The sequence below is a fragment of the Alexandromys fortis genome, unplaced genomic scaffold (genome assembly GCF_014885135.2).
Source record: "Alexandromys fortis isolate MF-2015 unplaced genomic scaffold, M_Fortis_MF-2015_v1.1 scaffold_9, whole genome shotgun sequence".
NCBI lineage: Eukaryota > Metazoa > Chordata > Mammalia > Rodentia > Cricetidae > Alexandromys > Alexandromys fortis.
Window position 1 is genome coordinate 5,206,444 of NW_026067892.1, and position 19,891 is coordinate 5,226,334.

The 19,891-nt window shown below is 41.1% G+C and overlaps 1 protein-coding gene across 1 annotated transcript in view; it reads right to left on the reverse strand.

Annotated features, from left to right (window-relative positions):
- Hsf2bp (heat shock transcription factor 2 binding protein) overlaps positions 1-19,891 on the reverse strand; it is a 65,781-nt gene that overhangs the window by 17,068 nt on the left and 28,822 nt on the right. The window contains exons 6-7 of the mRNA XM_050141665.1: positions 13,931-14,048; positions 6,963-7,066 (exon numbers count right to left, since the gene is read on the reverse strand). Of these exons, the coding sequence (XP_049997622.1) occupies positions 6,963-7,066; positions 13,931-14,048 (222 nt within the window). The remainder of the gene's footprint in view (positions 1-6,962; positions 7,067-13,930; positions 14,049-19,891) is intronic.

Sequence of the window (19,891 nt, forward strand, 5' to 3'; positions counted from 1 at the left end):
GCCAAGCAATAATTTAATTAATACAGTTTCTGTGTGGTTATTTCGGGGCTAAGCAAGCTAGGTGGCTGAGCAAAACAAGCGAACCATCCTCCTACATCCTCTCCCAAAAGTTTGTCCTCAGGGTTAGGGACACTGTTTAGGGATTGTATAAGGTAGAGGGCTGGGGTGCAAACTATGTAGGTTCCAAGATTTAAAAAAAAAAAAAAAAAGGATAATAATAGTGGGTAATAGAGTGAATACTTGTGAGCTACTATTTATGGATAACTTACAATGGTATACTTTTTGTATATTGATACAAGTTAAAATTATATTTGTTATTTCCATTTACAATATTTGTACACCTATGCAAAGTTATTCTGTCAGACTGAATATATGCATGTGTCTACCTCTGTTTAGGACATTTTGATTATTGATACAACTTTTAGGATATATTTTCATATCGCATTATATATTAGTCTTACCTCTGATCAAGATATTTATACATTGCTTACATTTTGAGGTTATTGTGTTGATTTGCTGCACATTTGTATACAGATTATTTTATATTCTGACATGAAGTTTTAGTCTTTAAGTTACACAAGTATTCAATATTATAGGTCAATAGTTGTTCATGTTTGTTATACATACAGTCAAATTAATTAGGTCCTTTAGATATACAGATTGTATTCTGCCTAGATAGCTAATCTTCAACCACTCCAAGAATTTGTAGAACATGGCATTTAAATAACTTAGGGTTCTGTTGACCTAAGACATGATTGTTCCTGACAGCACCAATTTATTCCCGAGAGATATGTTGAGCACCAAAGACACTCCACTTGGAGTTTGTTTTCTTCTTAGCACAACTGGTGTTTGGGCAAGAAACTGCCCACGCCTCAACCCCTGACAAGTACATGGTATCCAGACTGAATCCAGCAGGACACAAGGAAAAGGACTGCCAAACCTTGTCAAGGCAGGGTAAGATAGTTCTGAAAAATTCCCTGCCTCTGAAAATGGTCTGTCAGTTACACTAAGCCTTACCCAAAGTTGGTTACTTCAACGTTGCAAATGACTTTGGGTGATTGCTCAGGTAGTCAATTGTCTCTGTAATATACTGGTCTCTTTGGAAGCTGCTTGACTGCACTTCCTGCCTACTCAAGTAATATTATCTCCATTCTCAGGCCTTCGATGGGGTTGAAGATTAGATAGTCGTAGTTACCTTCCTCTTATGATTTAGCCAAGCTTATTTTTGATGAAAGACTTAGACTCTTTGGAATAGATTGTTTATTAAAACATTTGTCATGTATTCCTTGCTTAATATTGTTTATGTTGGTTTAATTTATACTTGATATCTGTTCCCATTGTATATAGTTTGTATTGGGTTTGGATCACTCTTGTTTAGACAAAAGGGGAAGGTGATGGGGAAGCTTTGTTAACCACTTATCTTTAAGAGGCGGGACCAAGTTAGGGTGTGGCTTTCTGTGACCTGGAGAAAAAAATGGGCACATGGCCCAGGTGATCTCTCTCTGTGGTTCCCTCACAGCATAGCTGAGCTTGGACTTCTCATTTCTATTTCTTGAGTTTTCCCCTTATAATCAATAAAAATATAATTGTTTTATCTTTTAGCTAGCCTGGTTATTTCCTGAATGCAGCTACCTTCTACATACCCACAGGAAGGCTCACCGCAGTGCTGGTAAAGCAATGAAGACTATCACTGTATGCTGTAGGAGACCAAGGAAACATGACTTAGAATGCCAGCTTTCTCACCAAGCCATCAACTTCCAAGGTAGCAGCACTAGTATCAACAAATGACAGATAAACCACACAACAGTGCCATTCCCCAAGAAATAAAGAACAAGGGAATGTGGAAAAGCTTCCAAGTGAGTGGTTTCAAGGACTGTGAAGGTCTGGGAAGATAACAAAGCAAATCACTCAGATACTTAGGAGACATGCTGATAAAACCAAAGTACCAGCTACTTTATATTTTTAATGTTTTCTTTTCCAAATCCAAAACACACTGTTCTTCACACTTTAGAGTAAATTAAACCATCTTATGATGGAATGCAGCCTCCTGACTTACTCCACAAGCAGTGTTGATGCTTAGCAATCGCACTCCAGCAACAGATTCCTCATTTCCCTCTCACAAATCCCTACTTTTCAAGTGATACTGCAGTCAGCAGATCACATGGAAGGCAGCGGATAGGGGCTGCTTAGCCAACTAGGCAGAGAGACAAGGCTGCTCTTCCAAACACACTGGTGTGGCAGGTGGCTCTACTCTGATATACATGCAGAGCCCGAATCCTACTCCAATACATTAAAGTGGGCAGAAATGCCATGGGAACAAAGCTTTCAGAATGGTGTGTCACCTATTAAAGTGGCAGCAGCATGTAATTTTCACATTCACAATAGAAACAGGTTTAACTAATGAATTCAGCCTGGCACAGACAAATCCACAAGCTCAGGCAGAGAGACTGTAGCGATAGGAGCAGCGAGGCTGCGTCCCCAGCACCCGGCTGCCCGCATGGCTAGCTTATGCTCCGAAATAATTACACGGAAACTGTATTCTTTTAAACACTGCCTGGCCCATTAGTTCCAAGCCTCTTATTGGCTAGCTCTTACATATCTATCTAACCCATTTCTAATATCCCTGTAACACCACGAGGTGTCTTACCAGGGAAGATCTTAACCTGCGTCTGTGTCCGGTAGGAGAATCATGGCGACTCCTCAACTAAGCTTCTTTCTCCCAGCATTCTGTTCTGTTTACTCCACCCACCTAAGGGTTGGCCTATCAAGGGGCCTAGGCAGTTTCTTTATTAATAAGAAATCACTCCCACATCAAGGGACCAGAACAAGAATGGTGCCTCCTGGTTGGGCAGGGAAAGCAGTGCTCCTGTTTTGAGTTGGCTTCCTAGTAGGAAAAAGGAAAAGTTTCTTTCAGAGCTTCACATAGCTTGATGGGTCATGATAGCCAGAGGGTGTCAGGCACAAGTAGGGATTCTGTGGGGAGAGGCCTTTGGCAGCACACTTCTGGCTACTGTGATCCTTCTGGTCCTGGACCTTATAAAATGGGAATGTATCTGAGCTCTAACAAGCAAGTTTTCATTGCTGCCTGCTTCTTGACAATGGATAGAATGAGCCACTTCAAGCTCCTGATGCTTTCACCCCTGCCATAATGGACTACTTCAACTGGAGACAGAATAAACCTTTGCCATGTAGGTTGCTTTCATCACGGTATTGCCACAGCAAAAAGGAGAAGAAGCTAAGAAAGGACGAAGACAACAGCAGAAGGCTAGAAGACCACATCTGTACTTATATGGTTGTAACAGCATCAGAATGTGGCTAGAATACATTAAAAAGACAGACTTTATTTTCTAAACCACCAAAAGAAAAAACACAAAGCTAATAAGTCCATAATGGAGAGACCAGAACCTAGTACTATCATTTCTGGTGAGACAGGAAAGGGCCATACTCCAACTCACACAAGCAGCAAGCCTGTGTATCCTACTCAGGCCTCCATCTGACTGGACAAAGCTTACTGAACCAGCTAGGGCCCCCTGCTTTACTCAAGTCTACCAATTTCAAAGTTAATCTCATCTCAAAACATCTTTGCAAGTATGTGAGAATGTCTAACTAAATGTGTAGATACAGTGGCCTAGGCAAGTTGATTGGAAGCAAGCCTTCAACCCAGCATGAAAATCAGCCTGGCTATTCATTGTTCAAAGAAACTTCCCCCTACCGCACTCAAGGGTCAAAGAAACATATTATCCTAAAGACCAGAGTTGGAGGAGTATAGTGAGTATTTTGTTTATAATCTAACAAATTAAGCTTGTCTGAAGATCAGAGTGCAGAACTAAGCCACTAGTTAGCCAGAGGCCAGACAGTGGTGGCACACAACTTTAATCTCAGCACTCAACAGAGGAAGAAGGGGATGTGTGATGGGGTGTGAATGCTGTGTGCCCATTCAGCACTGTATCTTCAGGCAGGGAAGGCAGCACCACAGATGCCAGTGGGATTCTGACACTAGTCTGCATTAGCAGTTACATAACTTGTGGTCACCACCCTAATACACACTGTCCTCATCAGCTATTTGTTAGCGTTCTGTGCCAGTTCTGTGGTTTAAGAGGAATGTGAAGAATTTGAACCCAGCCTGGGAAAAAGGCAGCCACGTAGAAATGAAAGAAAAATGAAATCCAGCAAAGGTTAGAGGGAATGAGATGAGCTTCCCTGAGATAAGCACAGCAGCAACTGTTCTCTGAAGCAGAGGGTCTGAAAACTCAGAAGTAACTTGCTTAAGTCAAGCAAAGTAAAGGGAAACAAGTTTCCATAGGATACTTAGATCAGAAATAAAGGGGAGAGCCAACACCTGCTGGATTATGGTAAAACCCTGAGGTGGACTCCCACTGTACAGATCAGAAAAGTGAAGTTCTAACAGATTAGATCAGTTTACCAGTACGAAAGTTACAATTCACATCTGTGTAGTGAGTCTAAAGCTGCTCTCTTTAAACACATCAAGCTCCGTAATGGGATTATAGGTTAACACAGAAATTGATTTCTAAGAGTTAGCAATCTCTTTACTTCAGACCTTTGAAAAAATTATTAATCCTGAGCAAAATCGAGAACATTTTCACAAATTGAATCTACTTAATGGTATAAGAGTATAGACAGCCAATCTTCAAATTCTTTCCTGGTCAGAGGTCAAGGGGTCAGGTCCTAAGAGGAACAGTGCAGTCACCAAGCACAAGCAGCGAAGTTTATCAGGTGGCCAGTGTGCTCCTGTTTCCTACTTCACAATAAAACACACTCTCAACTTTATAATCTGCAGGGCAGGGCTGGGGAAGGAGCTCAGTAGCAGACTTGCTAAGCACCGCCTGCAATTCCAGGTTGCAGTACTAGCAACAACAAAAGCAAACTTAAACACACATTAAATTAACATTTAAAATTAAAGTGACGTAAAATAGAAAGTACACAACTCAGTGGTTAAGCATCTGGGACTTGAGTCCAGCATGTTTTGTTTGACTTTACAAGAAATGCAGCTAAAGGCATCAAGTGAGATGAGTTGTAATGGATCTCAGGGTTTGGATGTGCTTGCTGTGTTCAAAGAACAAGAAACTGTCTTCAAGGTCGAGAAAGTCAAACAGCCCCAGTAGCAAAGTGGTTAAGAAACCTTACGAACCACTCTATTGTGTCAAGGCAGGTAGTCTACGGGCATAGAGAGCACCCAGGAGAGAAGCATAAACTCAGCTGAGATTCTTACTCACCTGACAGACACTTCAAGGCCAGCAGTTATGGCATCAGAGAACACAACTCACAAAGGCTGCTGGAAGGTCACTGATGCAAGCAGAGCCAGACATATTGTCTGAGACAAAAGTCTCTGCAAAACCAAGCAATGCCAGTTCCAATGGCTGCTAAAGTAGACCATCTCCAGAATGGAGGTTTATAGCCCTGTCCAGTGCCTGCAGAGCAGCTAGGGTAAGGTACAGGGTCATGGAGCAGGCAGTCAGGGTTCAAACCCAACTCCACTGCCACACAGCTGCTAACCTCCAGCAAAGCCACTTGGCCTCCTCATCTGAGAAGGAGGCAATAATGCCTTGCCTTACAGGAAACTGACAAAATAGATCAGAGTACATATGTGGTCCATGTAGAGCGGCAGCAGCTATGGCTCAGTTGGGACTTCCTCTTCAATTATCTTCTCCCTAAGTATCTCCCCTAGTCCTACAGGCTAGTACTATGGATCTGCACACAGACACAAAGTTCAGGAATCACCTAGTTCCATGATGCATTCTCAAGAAAAAAAAAAGCTGTTTAGTTGAGTATTCAGGCTTGGGGCACATGGATCTAAAGTCTATTTAACCAGCCTTTAAGCTGTGGAACCCTAGGGTTTCGCCCTACTCGTATGTTTACAAGATATATGCTACTTTTTGAAGGATACTGACAGAGCATGCATTGTTGTCTGAGACAGAACTTCTTAGTCATAGCTACAGCCAGAATGTCCATGTTTGTGCTGGCTCAAGATCCAATGAATGAGACAGACTTTGCACATGACATAGAATGCATTTCAGCACAGGGACCCCAGGCTTAGAGAATCCACATCTCTTCACATGAATAGTAGTGTGCCTGATCTGTCCCCTAGAGTTATATATCTTCATGACAAAGGTGCCAAACACATTCTGCTCTGGTAGGAGAGAATACCTCTACACTCACTGCAAGGATGTCCACTCTACATACATCCTTCAAATGCCCTAGGACATACAGACACAAGAGAATTACCTACACACCTGGGCTCCTGGCTTAGAAGATTCAATATTGCTAATATGTCAATTCTCCCCTAAATAAACTACTGATTCAACAGACACCCAATAAAATTTCTAAAAGGGTTTCTTGTTTGTACTAAGTGGCACATTTATTCTCAAATTCATGGCAAAAGTCTTAGAAACAGCCAAAACAACTTGGAAAAAAATAATGGTGAAGGTAAACAAGAAAGGAAGCACTAAGGTAAGATTCATTTTATTTACAATTGAAGATATATCTATATACAACTTCATGGGTCTCCTATTTCATTCTGCCTAGACTTCTGGACTTTTCCTTCCATGTCCACCAACATATCTACTATTCTGAAGGAGAATGTTTGTGCTGTTTTATAAAATGATCTTTGTTTCAAAGGTCACAACTAAAACTAAAACCTATAGTTGAGAAACATAATGAGGAACTACTAGTATACCAGTTGGCTTTCTAGAGTAGAAAGTTATTTGGGGAGGAGAAGGGATTTGAGAACCCAGTGTCTGAGGGTACCAAGGTCTAAAAGCTGCCACCACAAAAGAATATTCTTCCTCTTCCATCCCCAGAAGCCACACCAACAAAAGAGAAAAGTTATTTTTAAAGAGTAAACATTGTAAGAAAATGGTTCCTGATTTCTAATACACCAATACCTCCTCCAGTTGGGTTAGCATATGACTGACTATACAAGAACATAGCAGAATACTGCTTACCATTCAAAAGCCACCGCAGCAAAGGGATAAATCCAGGACTCTCACTGATGTATTTCAAGCCTTTTGAATTGATGCTCACATTGTACAGGGACATCAGCATTAGACTGAAATCAAAAGAATACAGTGCTGACTTTATGTGTTATCCACATTGTATTTCATCTTGAATCATTCCCTAAAAGACCTAAACAAATTTACATTTCACACGTCCAACTATAACATATGGGTAGAACAATTACAAAACAGAAACCATGTTTAATGGTTTAGTCTGCAGAAGGAATAAAGGCAAAACAGAAAACAAACATGTTGCAAGACCTGTGTATTGTTAACTCTGTGGCCTTAAAGTACTTAGTTATCAACCTGGATTCATGAGTAGAACAAATCTTCTGTAACAAAAGTGTTCTAAGAGGTACCTTAATGTTTAAAAGGAGAAAAAATGTTTTAAATGGGAGGGGATGATCTTGGGAAGCCACCCAGTAAATCTGCTTAATGAAATGGAAGCTGTCTCCTTTCTAGGGACGAGACCTGGGACAGGACAGAAAGCACTCCCTTGCTCTTCTTCAGCCTGAAAAGAAAGTGATGCAAGGAGACCACCTTCGTCACCCTAAAGCAATACCTGCTCCATGAGCACCCAGTACTAGAGAACAAGCCAGCCAAAGACAGAAAGATACCAGAAACAGACACAGGGTTACTCATCCTCAGCTGAACCCCAAAGACAAATCGACACCACTGACCAAGTCTAAGGCATAGAAACAAGTTTCTCCTCAAAGACTGCATGCACTATGAGAGAGAACTGGTTAAGATGTTTAATCTCACTGGGTGCTGGAGACAGGACCCAGCGCTTCTACACTAGGCAATGTTCCACTACCCTACACACCTATCCCTGGTCAGATGGTTTGTGACAGAAACCTACAGTTGGAGGTCTACTCATTTTTTAAAAGGAGCACAACAATGAAGTACATTTTTATACAGCACTGGGACCCAGTTACAGGACCTTGTGCATACTAAGCAGCCAGATGCTCTCCCAATGAGGCAGCCTCAGTCCTGATAATTAACAATAAACATACTTATTTAGATCTGGTGTCCCCATCCCTGCCAAGTAAGAATCTAAAACTGTGATTTACAAGTGATGGGGTCCTAACATACTATCTGTATGCTAAGGCTCATCCACTGTGTAACACAAAGAGAACAAACCAACACCAGCCCCACTGATTACAAATCCACACACACACACAGTGCTTTGAGCATGTTTTTTGGAAAGGCAGTTGTTATAGTCTCGACCATGTGGTAAAAGCCTGGATGCCACCCTGTGGCAATACTAGGAGGTAGTGGAAATTCCAGAGGATGGGGCTGAAAGGAAGGGTCATTAGGGGGTTCTGGAAAGGAGTGACTGAGAGCTGAGTGTAAAGGGCTCCTCACCTGTACTGAGGATCCCCGACAACTGTCATGGAGTAGGGTTCCAGGAGAGGACTTGTTCCTAAGTGGACACTTGGTTCTCAGCTGAAGGCTCTAGCCCAGGTCCCAGTTGGGTTGCCAGACCAGTAAAGGGAATAAATACCCTTACCCTGTATAGAGCCTAGGTAGTAGATACCGTGTATGACTGAGAGGGGTTTCAGAACATAATAAACACGCATGAAGGTTAGAAGAGAGCAGGAGGGAAGACAGGGCCATTTCTAGTCAAGAAATGATGGACTGTAAAAATACCTCACAGAGTTTGAGCTGCACCTAGTCCCTGCTCCTTGAAGTTTCTATTCTCTTTCCCCCACCTGACAGTGTCCTCAGTGTTACCACCTAGGTGGAAATCAATGGAAGTACTGGTGAAGTCTCAGGGCCTTCATAGTAAACTTCACAGCAGCTACGTGTCCTGCAGAAAAGCCAGGCTACCTTTGTAAGCAAACCCACTGAATCACATCTCCCTTGCTTTCTGGAGTACAGGTCTCTCAGCCACATGTGGATTGCTATGCGACCTCTTTCTCAAGAAAGCTCTTATCTGCCAAAGACAATAAATATCTCTGGGTTAGTCAGGGTGAGGACTGCTGTTTTTGTTATCTGTTTGCTTTAAGACTGGGTCTCCTGTAGCCTAGGCTGGCCTTGAACTCTCTATATAGTTGAGAGTGAACTTGAACTTATGTTCTGATTCTCCCACCTCTATTTCCAGGGTGTAAACTACAGGTGTATGCCACTGTGCCTGATTTAAATGATGATGGGGTTGGCCTCCTGTGTACTAGGCAGGTCCTCTAACAATTAGGTCATAGCCTCAGCCTCAGGACTGTACTTTAAAATGCTTCTAGGAATATTTCCACAAAGTATTTTAAGATAATATAATAGCAGTATCTGAGAAGCAAGCATGAACACGAAATGACAAAGCCCACTATCCAGGGAGTGTGTTGCTTCTCTCCCATGTTGTCAACTGAATAACACCTTTAAAAGGCTGGAGAGTTCCACATGTCTAACATGAAGCAAGAGTTTTGGTTGCCTGTTTTCATAAAGAGTCAAATGGAAATACCAGTGTCACACAAGAGCAGGGGGAGAAAAATTCAGGAAGTAAACAAATTTTTTTTTCTCTTTGGAAAGTTCCTGAAACTCAGGAAAGCCTCTCCTGGGATTATATAACAACCACTGGAGGATGAGCCGCACTGCCTGCTAGCTGTGTGAGGAACTGAAGGAAAACAGCTTCTGTGAGTCATCACTCAAGCTGGGGTCAGAATTTCAGTAATGGAGATGCCTTTGAGTCATACATGTTTCAGTAAGGAACCTCAATAAATTTTGGTTCACTAAAAGTTAGACTTGGTATAATCGTTAATTTGTCTGTTGTCAGTGCCCTATCTGAGCTAAGTAGGCATTTGCTCACATCTCACCCCCAAAAAAGCCATCTGTGTTACATTTTGGCAAAGAATCTAGCTGCATTCTGCCCCGATAATGAGGACTCAAAAGCAATGGAATTGTTTGGTGGAGGGAATGAGAAAGTATAACAGCTTTCAGTTGTGACGTGATTTCTGACCAATGCTCTTATCTACTTGGACAGTTAAAGTGAGTGGCAAGTAGAACAGAAAGATGGGATCTGATCCACAAGCATGAGGAAAAGAGAAAGCTACCTGGGAATGCTATGGGTTTTTGAAACCTCAAAATCCAACCCTAGTGACACATCTCAACCAATAAGGCCACACCTACTAATCCTGGCCAAACAGTTCCACTAACTGAGGTCACATATTCAAACATACGAGGCCAATTTCATTCAAACTATCACAACCACTGAGCTATTTCTCCAGCCCAAGATTTTTTTAGAAGTTTTTAAAGAAGGTTTTACATGCAAAAACCAGCAGCTAGAAGAAAACCGAACCCATCTCTGGGCCTGAGGCACCAATTCTGAAAGTGAGCAGCTTTTGAAGGTAAAGTGATAAGAGTAAAAGCCCCTGGGGAGAAGTGAGTCACAGACATTAAAAAAAAAAAACACACACACACACACACACACACACACACACACACACCTCAGCACAGCACAGCAAAGGCCCTATTCAAGAGGACTTAGGCTGCTATCAAAAGCAAAGGGACTTCAGCAGAGGAGAGACTAAAAACCCTAGAGAGAAAAAGGCAAGCAACCTACATAGAAGACAGCCAGGCACATGAGGAAGCCACCTGAGGCTAGAACATGCCAATGTCACACACGGGATTAGAAGCTGGTTGTATACAACCTAGAAGGCTTCTGGGAAAGGAAGCCAATGTGATGGCTCTGCAGGCAGTTCTGCAAGCAGTTCCTTCACCATTACTGCCATCAACGTGTGCTTACCAAGATCCACAAGCACAGATACCAGGGAAGGGAGGCAGAGAGGCTGCCAGAGAACCCCCCTTTACACACAAAGCTTGCTGGGAAGCTGAAGGGAGGGATTACCTGGCCCATAAAAAACAGACCTTCTAGAGGCCACAGAAGAAAAGGGGACAAAGAATCAGCATCCAGAACTCACACAGACATCAGCCAATCACTGTGGAAATAGCTTAGCAGGAAATGGATAAAGGGTACGGTGAGGTGATTCACAGAGATGGGACAAACATGCAGAAAAAACACCCACCTTACTGGTATTCCAAATCAAGGGAGGGAAGCAGGTGGATGGCCTGATGATACATATATTTTCTATAGGAATAAATAACAAAATGCTGACAAGAAAGAGTATACTGGGAGCATCTTACAGGGTGGTATGGGTACCCCATCTCAAAGATCTCACTTCTGGGGAAATTCCTAGAGGAACTCACACGTAGGTCCACAGGAGATATTTACCAAGTGTTCACTGTAGCAGCATATATGCAGAGAAACAAAAAAATATTCTAAATATTCTCTTAGGCTGAGAAAGGTGATCCAAATATTAGGACTTTTGCAATTTTTGAGACCCCCAAAGAAATAAATAAGATCCATAGTCAAGTTTTAACACTATCATAAAGAAATCTATGTCGCATTACAGCACACATTATTCATGCACATAGACATGTCAGTATAAAACACCAGTGCAGACTACAGTGTGGTTCACACAGGATGTCACAGTACACATAGCTTTACGTCCACTGAACACAACTATAGATTCTGAACAGAATGCATGGAGCAGCTACTTAAAATCTATGACAGGGAACCAGCATATGAGCTGATGCAATGAGAACAGAGCATGAAGTACCACCTAACCATCGCTTCCATTGGCCTGCACTCAGACTACACAGAAGGCTCTAGCTCAGTCTTAAGGAGAAAAGGGGAGGTCTAGTGGCAGCCACAATGATAGAAGGAGCTCCAGGCAACTCATAGCTGCGGAAGGGAATGCTTCCCCGTCTTGAAGATCTCAATAGCTGCAGACAGAGTTAAGAAGAAGGCACAACAATACTTTAGGCCACACCACACCTCAGCATTCTAGATGGGAATTAAAAAAGGAAGCTTTGGGGGAACAACAGAGCAGCACAGGCATCATGGAGAGTCAGCCGTTCAGGAAAGTGACCCCACAGCACTACTATCTGTAAATTTCAAGCCTCACCTCAAGCTGGGCGAGTATGGACCTCATCATACACAGCACTATTCCCTGGGCCTCCCACAGGTCCCTGGCAGGCAGCTCCACTAGCATGGGAAACAGCAGGTAAAGGTATTCTAGATATGGGGCTGATAATGAAACAACACTGCAACTTGTAACTCAAATCCAACTGAACTGCTGCATTTTCCAAAGGTTTTAAACATGAGGCTTCTAACATAATATTCCCAATGCCCAGGATGCATCCAAAATTATTAGAATATAAAGAGAAAAAGAAACTATCACTACATGGGAAAAGAAACACCAAGGTCAAGAGGACACAGGTGTTGGAAGTATCTGCCATAGACTTTAAAGAGACTAATGAACTAAATAAGATAAATCTGCAACACATAAGATTTCCAACACACTTGGAAGAATGTATCACAGGAAAACCCCTAATACCCTCTAATTTTCCTGCGATGGGGCTATATGTCAGCACAGGAATGCTTGCCTTGTGAAAATCACTAGGTTCCAGCACTGCTCCCCAAAAAAGAAAAAAATATTTCCTGGCCTAATCTCCAAGACTATATTTACATCATACTCTGATAAACTTAAATTACCTTCCTTGCAAATGAGTTTCTGCAAATGCAATCAATCACCGTTACTAATCAACAGGCTCTGAGCTGATTAAAAATGTTTATCTAATATGCCTAATCTAAACACATGAGCCCACAGAAAGCAACAGAGGAAGTTTGATACACTTGGATGGATAATCATTATCAACTCAACTGGATTTATAATCACTATGGAAAAGCAACTCTGAAAATGTTTCCAAGAAGGTTGAATTGAGAGGAGAAACCACCCTGAATATAAATGGTACCATCCTATGGTCTGGGATTCTAGACTGAAAAAAGAATAAAGTAGACTGGCAAGATGGTTCTTTGGGTAAGTATTTCCCACTAACCCTGGCTGTTTTGTATTCCTTGGAGCCCACATAGAGGGAACTGATGCCTATTAGATGTCCTCTAAGCTCCACATACATACTATACCATGCACACAAATTCATGAGCACACATGTGCACAAATATAAATAAGTAAATAATTTAAAATAATTTTCAAAAGGAGAAACAGAGCTGAGTACCAGCATTCTCCCTGTTTCCTGACTACGGATGTCATGTGACCAGCTGCCTCACATTCCTGCCACAACGCCTTCCCTTCCATGAGGGGCTATACCCTCAAACTGTGAACAAAAACAAAACCTTCATTCTTTAAACTACTCTTGTCACAGTAACCAGAAAGGTAACAAATACAGATGTCAAGTATAAAAGGCTGTGGCATGACAAGGGGCCATGTGAGAAAGATGCAGTTAAGCCTGGACAGGATTCAGCTGGCCACCTAAAAGACTAGAACAAGGAAGCATACTCTTCCAGAGCCTACTCACAGCGTCCTGCTGAACACCACCTTGATTTTAACCTTATGTGATACCCAGCAGAGGACCTGGCCAAGTTACCTCAGATCCTGACCTACAACACTGTGAGATACGAAATAGAAGTTTGTTGTGATTTATTAAAATGATTTCATAAAAAATAGCTACAAAATTTAGTACCTGGGTAGGAAATTACCTCAGAGTTCATTCTGAGGCCACTAGAAACATGACCCTGAAATATTTAGGATCCACTGATCATTCTAAGGGGTAAATATTCCTTTTCTTGATTCATTTTTTTCCTGAAATACTGTTTAACCCAACACTCAGCAGGCTAAAGCAGGAGGAACATGAGTTCAAGGTCAGCTTGGGCTACACACCAACCCTATCTCAAATAAAATTAGATAAAATATGACCTAAGATATAACACATCCTTTAAATTCTCAGGCAATTTGTTTCCTATTTTTTAGAACTACTACTAGATCAACCACATTTACTGAAAGAGAGGTTCAATCAGCATATTCTAGCCACTGCGCAAGTTGAGAAACTCTGAGTTATTGTCTACATACACTTTGAGTTTGGTGCACTGGCCAGGCTTTAAGTCCCCCAGCAGCTGCAACATGGTGTCCAAGAGGACCCGACTGGAATTCACCAAGAATTCACGACCACATGCAATGGCAGCAACATCTGCAAAAGACAGAATAAAGCATCAAGACCACAGGTGCAGCACAGAGAGCACCACGGTGGACAGAGAGAAGTGACTCTACCAGTTTTCCACTAACTCCACACTCGCATCATGGTGTGAACACACCTTCATTTTCACTCTACCTATCTCTTGTCTTGCTCACACACACACACACACACTAATAATAATAATAGTAATAATTAATGATAAATAATAAGCTTTTTTCTAAAAGATCACAGGTGCTTCACAATCTGAAAAATTCTGATTAGCAGATAGTATATTCCCTGACTACAGACTCAAAGAAAGCAGCATTTAACAATGGTGCTGTTCAATTGATGCAAAAATACTAAATAAAATACTGGCAAATCTAATTAAAGAACACATCAGAACCATCATCCACCATGATCAGATCGGCTTCATTCCTGAGATGAAGAGATGGCGCAACATACGTAATCCACCATATAAACTGAAAAATAAAAACCACATGATCATCTAATTAGATACCAAAAAAGCTTTAGACAAAATACAACGTCCTTCATGATAAAGGTCTTGGAGAGAGCAGGGATACAAGGAACATATCTAAACATAATAAAGGCAATATACAGCAAGCTACCAGCCAACATCAAACTAAATGGAGAGAAACTCCCAGCGACCCCATTGAAATCAGAAATAAGAAAAGGTTGTCCACTTTCTCCATATCTATTCAATATAGTTCTTGAGGTCCTAGTTAGAGCAATAAGACAACAAAAGGAGATCAAGGGGATACAAATCGGAAAAGAAGAAGAAATCAAATTCTTACTATTTGCTGATGATATGATAGTTTATATAAGCAATCACAAAAATTCTACCAAGGAACTTCTAAAACTCATAAACATTTTCAGTAATGTAGCAGAATACAAGATTAACTAAAAAAAAAAAGTAGCCCTCCTGTACACAGATGATAAATGGCTGAGAAAGAAATCAGAGAAACATCACCCTTCACAACAGCCACAAATAGCATAAAATATCTCGGAGTAACTCTAACCATACAAGTGGAAGACTTGTGTGACAAGAACTTTAAATCTTTGAAGGAAGAAAATGAAGAAGACACCAGAAAGTGGAAAGATCTCCCGTGCTCTTGGGTAGGTAGAATTAACATAGTAAAAATGGCAATTTTACCAAGAGCAATCTACAGATTCAATGCAATGCCCAGCAAAATCCCAGCAAAATTCTTCACAGATCCCAAAAGAACAGTACTCAACTTCATATGGAAAAGCAAAAAAACCCAAGATAGCCAAAGCAATCCTGTACAATAAAAGACATCACAATCCCTGACTTCAAACTCTACTACAGAGCTACAGTACTGAAAGCAGCCTGGTATTGACATAAGAACAGACAGGAGGACCAATGGAACCGAAATGAAGACCCAGATATTAATCCATATACCCTCGAACAGCTGATTTTTGACAAAGAAGCAAAAAATATCAAATGAAAAAAAAAAGCATATGGTTCTGGCATAACTGAATATCAACATGTAGAAGAATGGAAATAGATCCATATCTATCACCATGCACAAAACTCAAGTCCAAATGGATCAAAGACCTCAATATAAAGACACTGAACCTCATAGAAGAGAAAGTGGGAAGTACACTTGAATGCACTGACACAGGAGACCATTTCCTAAGTATAACTCCAGTAGCATAGACACTGAGAGAAACAATAAATGGGACCTCCTGAAACTGAAAAGCTTCTGTAACGACAGCCTACAGAATGGAAAAAGGTCTTCACCAACCCCACATCAGACAGAGGTTTGATCTCCAAAATATATTAAGAACTCAAAAAATTTGTTATCAAAAGAACAAATAATCCAATAAAAAATATGGAATACAGACCTAAACAGAGAACTTTAAACAGAGGAATCTAAAATGGCTGAAAGACACTTAAGGAAATGTTTAACATCCTTAGTCATCAGAGAAATGCAAATCAAAACAACTCTGAGATTCCATCTTATACCTGTAAGAATGGCCAAGATCAAAAACACTGATGACAAATTATGCTGGAAAGGTTGTGGGGTAAAGAGAACACTCCTGCTTTGCTGGTGGAAGTGCAAGCTGATATAGCCCCTTTGGATATCAGTGTGGCAATTTCTCAGAAAATTAGGAAACAACCTTCCTCAAGACCTAGTAATAGCACTTTTGGGTATATATCCAAAGGATGCTCAATCGTGCCACAAGGACATGTGCTCAACTATGTTCATAGCAGCATTGTTTGTCAATGCCCCTAGACCGAAGAATGGATAAGGAAAATGTGGTACATTTACACAATGGAGTACTACACAGCAGAAAATATTACATCTTGAATTTTGCAGGAAAATGGATGGATCTAGAAAACATCATATTGAATGAGGTAACCCAGAAAGACAATTATCATATGTACTCACTCATAAGTTGTTTTTAAACATAAAGCAAAGAAAGCCAGCCTACAAATCACCATCCCAGAGAACTTAGACCACAATGAGGACCATAAGAGAGACATACATAGATCTAATCTACATGGGAAGTAAAAAAAGACAAGATCTCCTGAGTAAATTGGGAGCATGGGGACCATGGAAGAGGATTAAAGGGGAGGGGAGAGACAGAGGGGAAGCAGAGAAAAATGTAGAGATCAACAAAAATCAACCAATCAATAAAAAAAATACATTTATTGATTAGATAGATAGATAGATAGATAGATAGATCTAGATAGATATATACAAAAAAAACAATGGTGCTGTTCATGAAGCTGACATGATGCTGAATGAGGACCTGACAACTGTAAGAGCTACTACAAATCAGAAAGTGATGTCATAAACCATGGAACAGAGCACTGGGACCTGGGTGCCTGCAGCATCCTGCCCAGCAAAATACCAATACCATATTGAACACCATACCAATAGATATCTGGTCCAAGCAGGAAGTGGGACTGATGATCAGTCCTAGCTGAGATCAAGTATTAAAAAATCCTTTAAGAATTGACTAATGATTTCTAACTATGACATAAATGGGCATCATATGTCAAAGGTAGAGCATAAAAACAATCTGAACAGACTTTCCTAAATGTTTTTCCCTATTGTGATCAGCAAATACCTTGTTACATACTTCAAGCTCTGGAAATGGGTGTGGAGACCAGACCAAGTTATTACACTGGCCCAGGGCTAGTACAGCCAGTACTAGCCCTACCAGTCCAGTATCCACACATAACTGCAAGTATTTATCAGCAAATATTTGTACACAATACTTATACAAATAAGACTTGTACAAATCCCAGTATACAGTGTGTTCTCTCTACATCTCCTCTCTCTTCCCTCTCTCCCTCTACCCACACCTGTGCATCAGGATGTAGCTCTAACTACTGCTCCAATGGCATAGATGCTGTCAAGCTCCCTGCCATGATGATGATGGACTAATCCTCTGAAACTGTAAACAAGCCCCCAACTAAATGCTATCTTTTATGAGTTACTGTGATCATGGGGTCTCTTCACAGAAATAGAACAGTGACTAAGACAAGTACCTAATCTCAAGACAGCCCTCTCTGCAGCTATCCTGGAGCCAAGTTCTTTACAGAACAGAGAGCACCACATCTAGATTTTCTGCGACTCATCCATAAAGGTGAAAATTCTGATCTTCCTTCACCTGCAAAATCAACACTCAGAAGGGTCTGTCTACCAGGACTGAATGAAATCCCAAGTTATCTCTCCCATGTCTTAAACTGAAATTCACAGACCTATGTAAAATCCAGATGCAGTCCTGCAACATTACTGTGTGCAGTTTGCATTTGATCCTGCACAGTATACTGACTATGGAACTTCCTCGCTGATCCAGCTACAGAGAAACACAAGTTTCCAACAAAAACTCCGCTTCATTGTGTAGGGTCAGCTCCACTAACTTAAGTGTTACCAAGAAAACACTACAAAGCCAAAACACTGCAAGACAATTAGAAGAATTCTATAATAAACTGAATATTATAAGTGACCAATGCCAATTTTCCCAAGTTAGCAAGACACTTAACATGACTGAGTTATTATCAAAGAGGTCAGAATCATGCCCATGGAATACCAAAACCAAAAAGCCTTTGGTGATCTCACAATATCAATTAGCAACCACCTCTCTAGCAACCAACCCCAGAACATAAAGTTTTTAATCTTTATGAAAAGTCAGGCAGGGTCATAGGGGATGACTTCATCTCCTGCAACATCTACAAACATTTGTTACACTTGTCTGCTATGCCCACATAATAGAGTGGCAGGAATATCACAAACCTCCTACAGCACGCAGTACTCCTACAACACCGCATGCCAGTGCCAAGTGGGAAACATGCTGTGTGCAAGACTCCTGAAAGAGCAGTGTGTACCAGAGCCTGTCCCTGCTCCAGAAACCTAGGCTTGTCACAGAACAAGTAAGGGAGGCTGATTAGGGAGAGATGGCAGACAAATACAGAAGGAGGGAGGAGAGTAAAACCACAGTAAGGTGTCTGAAAACACAAAGAATCATACACACACACCTAAACATATACATACACAGTTTAAATGAATTTTTTCCACCTGGACTGACAATGAGTGTTCCCCACCCCCACAAGAGCCTTGACTACCTGACAAAAGCCCAACACCAGTCATTAGAAACCCTCTTTGATCCAAGAGATCCAAAAACATTATAAGCTATTGCTGTTTCCCTTGATTGCCCCCCAGAGATAGAAAATAAATCCCTAATGCTGAAGCCACCATGTACTTTGGACACAGAACCCAGAAGATTCAAGCAGAATCTTACCTGAAAGCTTCCTCCTTGGGGGACTAGCTTTATGTTATCAGAAGATACCATGCAGCTTCCAAAGGAAGGAAGCAACCAACAGCCCTACCCAGCTATGATACCTATGAACCCCAACAATGACAGGCATAGCAAGATATCCCTAAAGGGGCTTAGTGGTACCTAGTGGTACTTAGTGGAACTGTCTAAATTGGACTTAAGAGAAATCATGCTTGGTACTGAGAACCTAGCCAACTACCTGGGGCTAGTAAAGTCATGGGTCATGGAGAAGAAACGTCTTTACTAAACCTGCTATTCTAACTACAGTCTTAAATGCTTTTCCTTATACTCACACAGAAGTATAACTCTCATCCCTTATCAAAGAAACTTCCCTTTCTAACATGTGGAGACCATTATAGTCGAATGCAGTTATGGAGCCCAGCTCCAGGTGCTGCATCAGCAACAGAACTCCTCTACCTAAGGATCAGGGATCATTGTAGAAAGGAGGGCAGAGAATATAAGCGCCAAAGGAACAGGAAGTTTGCTGTGAGATTAAGTCTCCTAGAAATGTCAAAGAAGCTATGCCCATGAGTCTCACCAACGTCACTGCCTAAACCATACCTGAACAAGAATGACACCCATAGACAAGCTAACAGGGAAATAGGGAAGCTCACAAGACCTCAACCCTAAACAAAAAACTACAGGTAACTAAGGAATGCTGGAGTAGGAGAAACAGTAGGAAAGAGCATACCAATTAGTTATCCAACACCAAATGGTCACCCCTGAAAACATACATACAATTAACATTATACAAACTGAGCAGTTTGTATTTATATATTTGGAACACACAACACACACACACACATTATTAAAGAAAAATAGACTAGGTTGGAGAGATGACTCAGCTGTTAAAAGGCTGACTCAAAACCAAAAATATAAGAAAAATAGATCATGAATTTAAGAGAAAGCAAGAAAAGGTAGATGGGAGGGTTGGGAGAGAGAAAAGGAAAGGGGGAAATGAAGTAATTATATTATAATCCCAAAATTTATTTAAAACTGAAAAATGTAATGTTAGAGCTGGGGCTGGA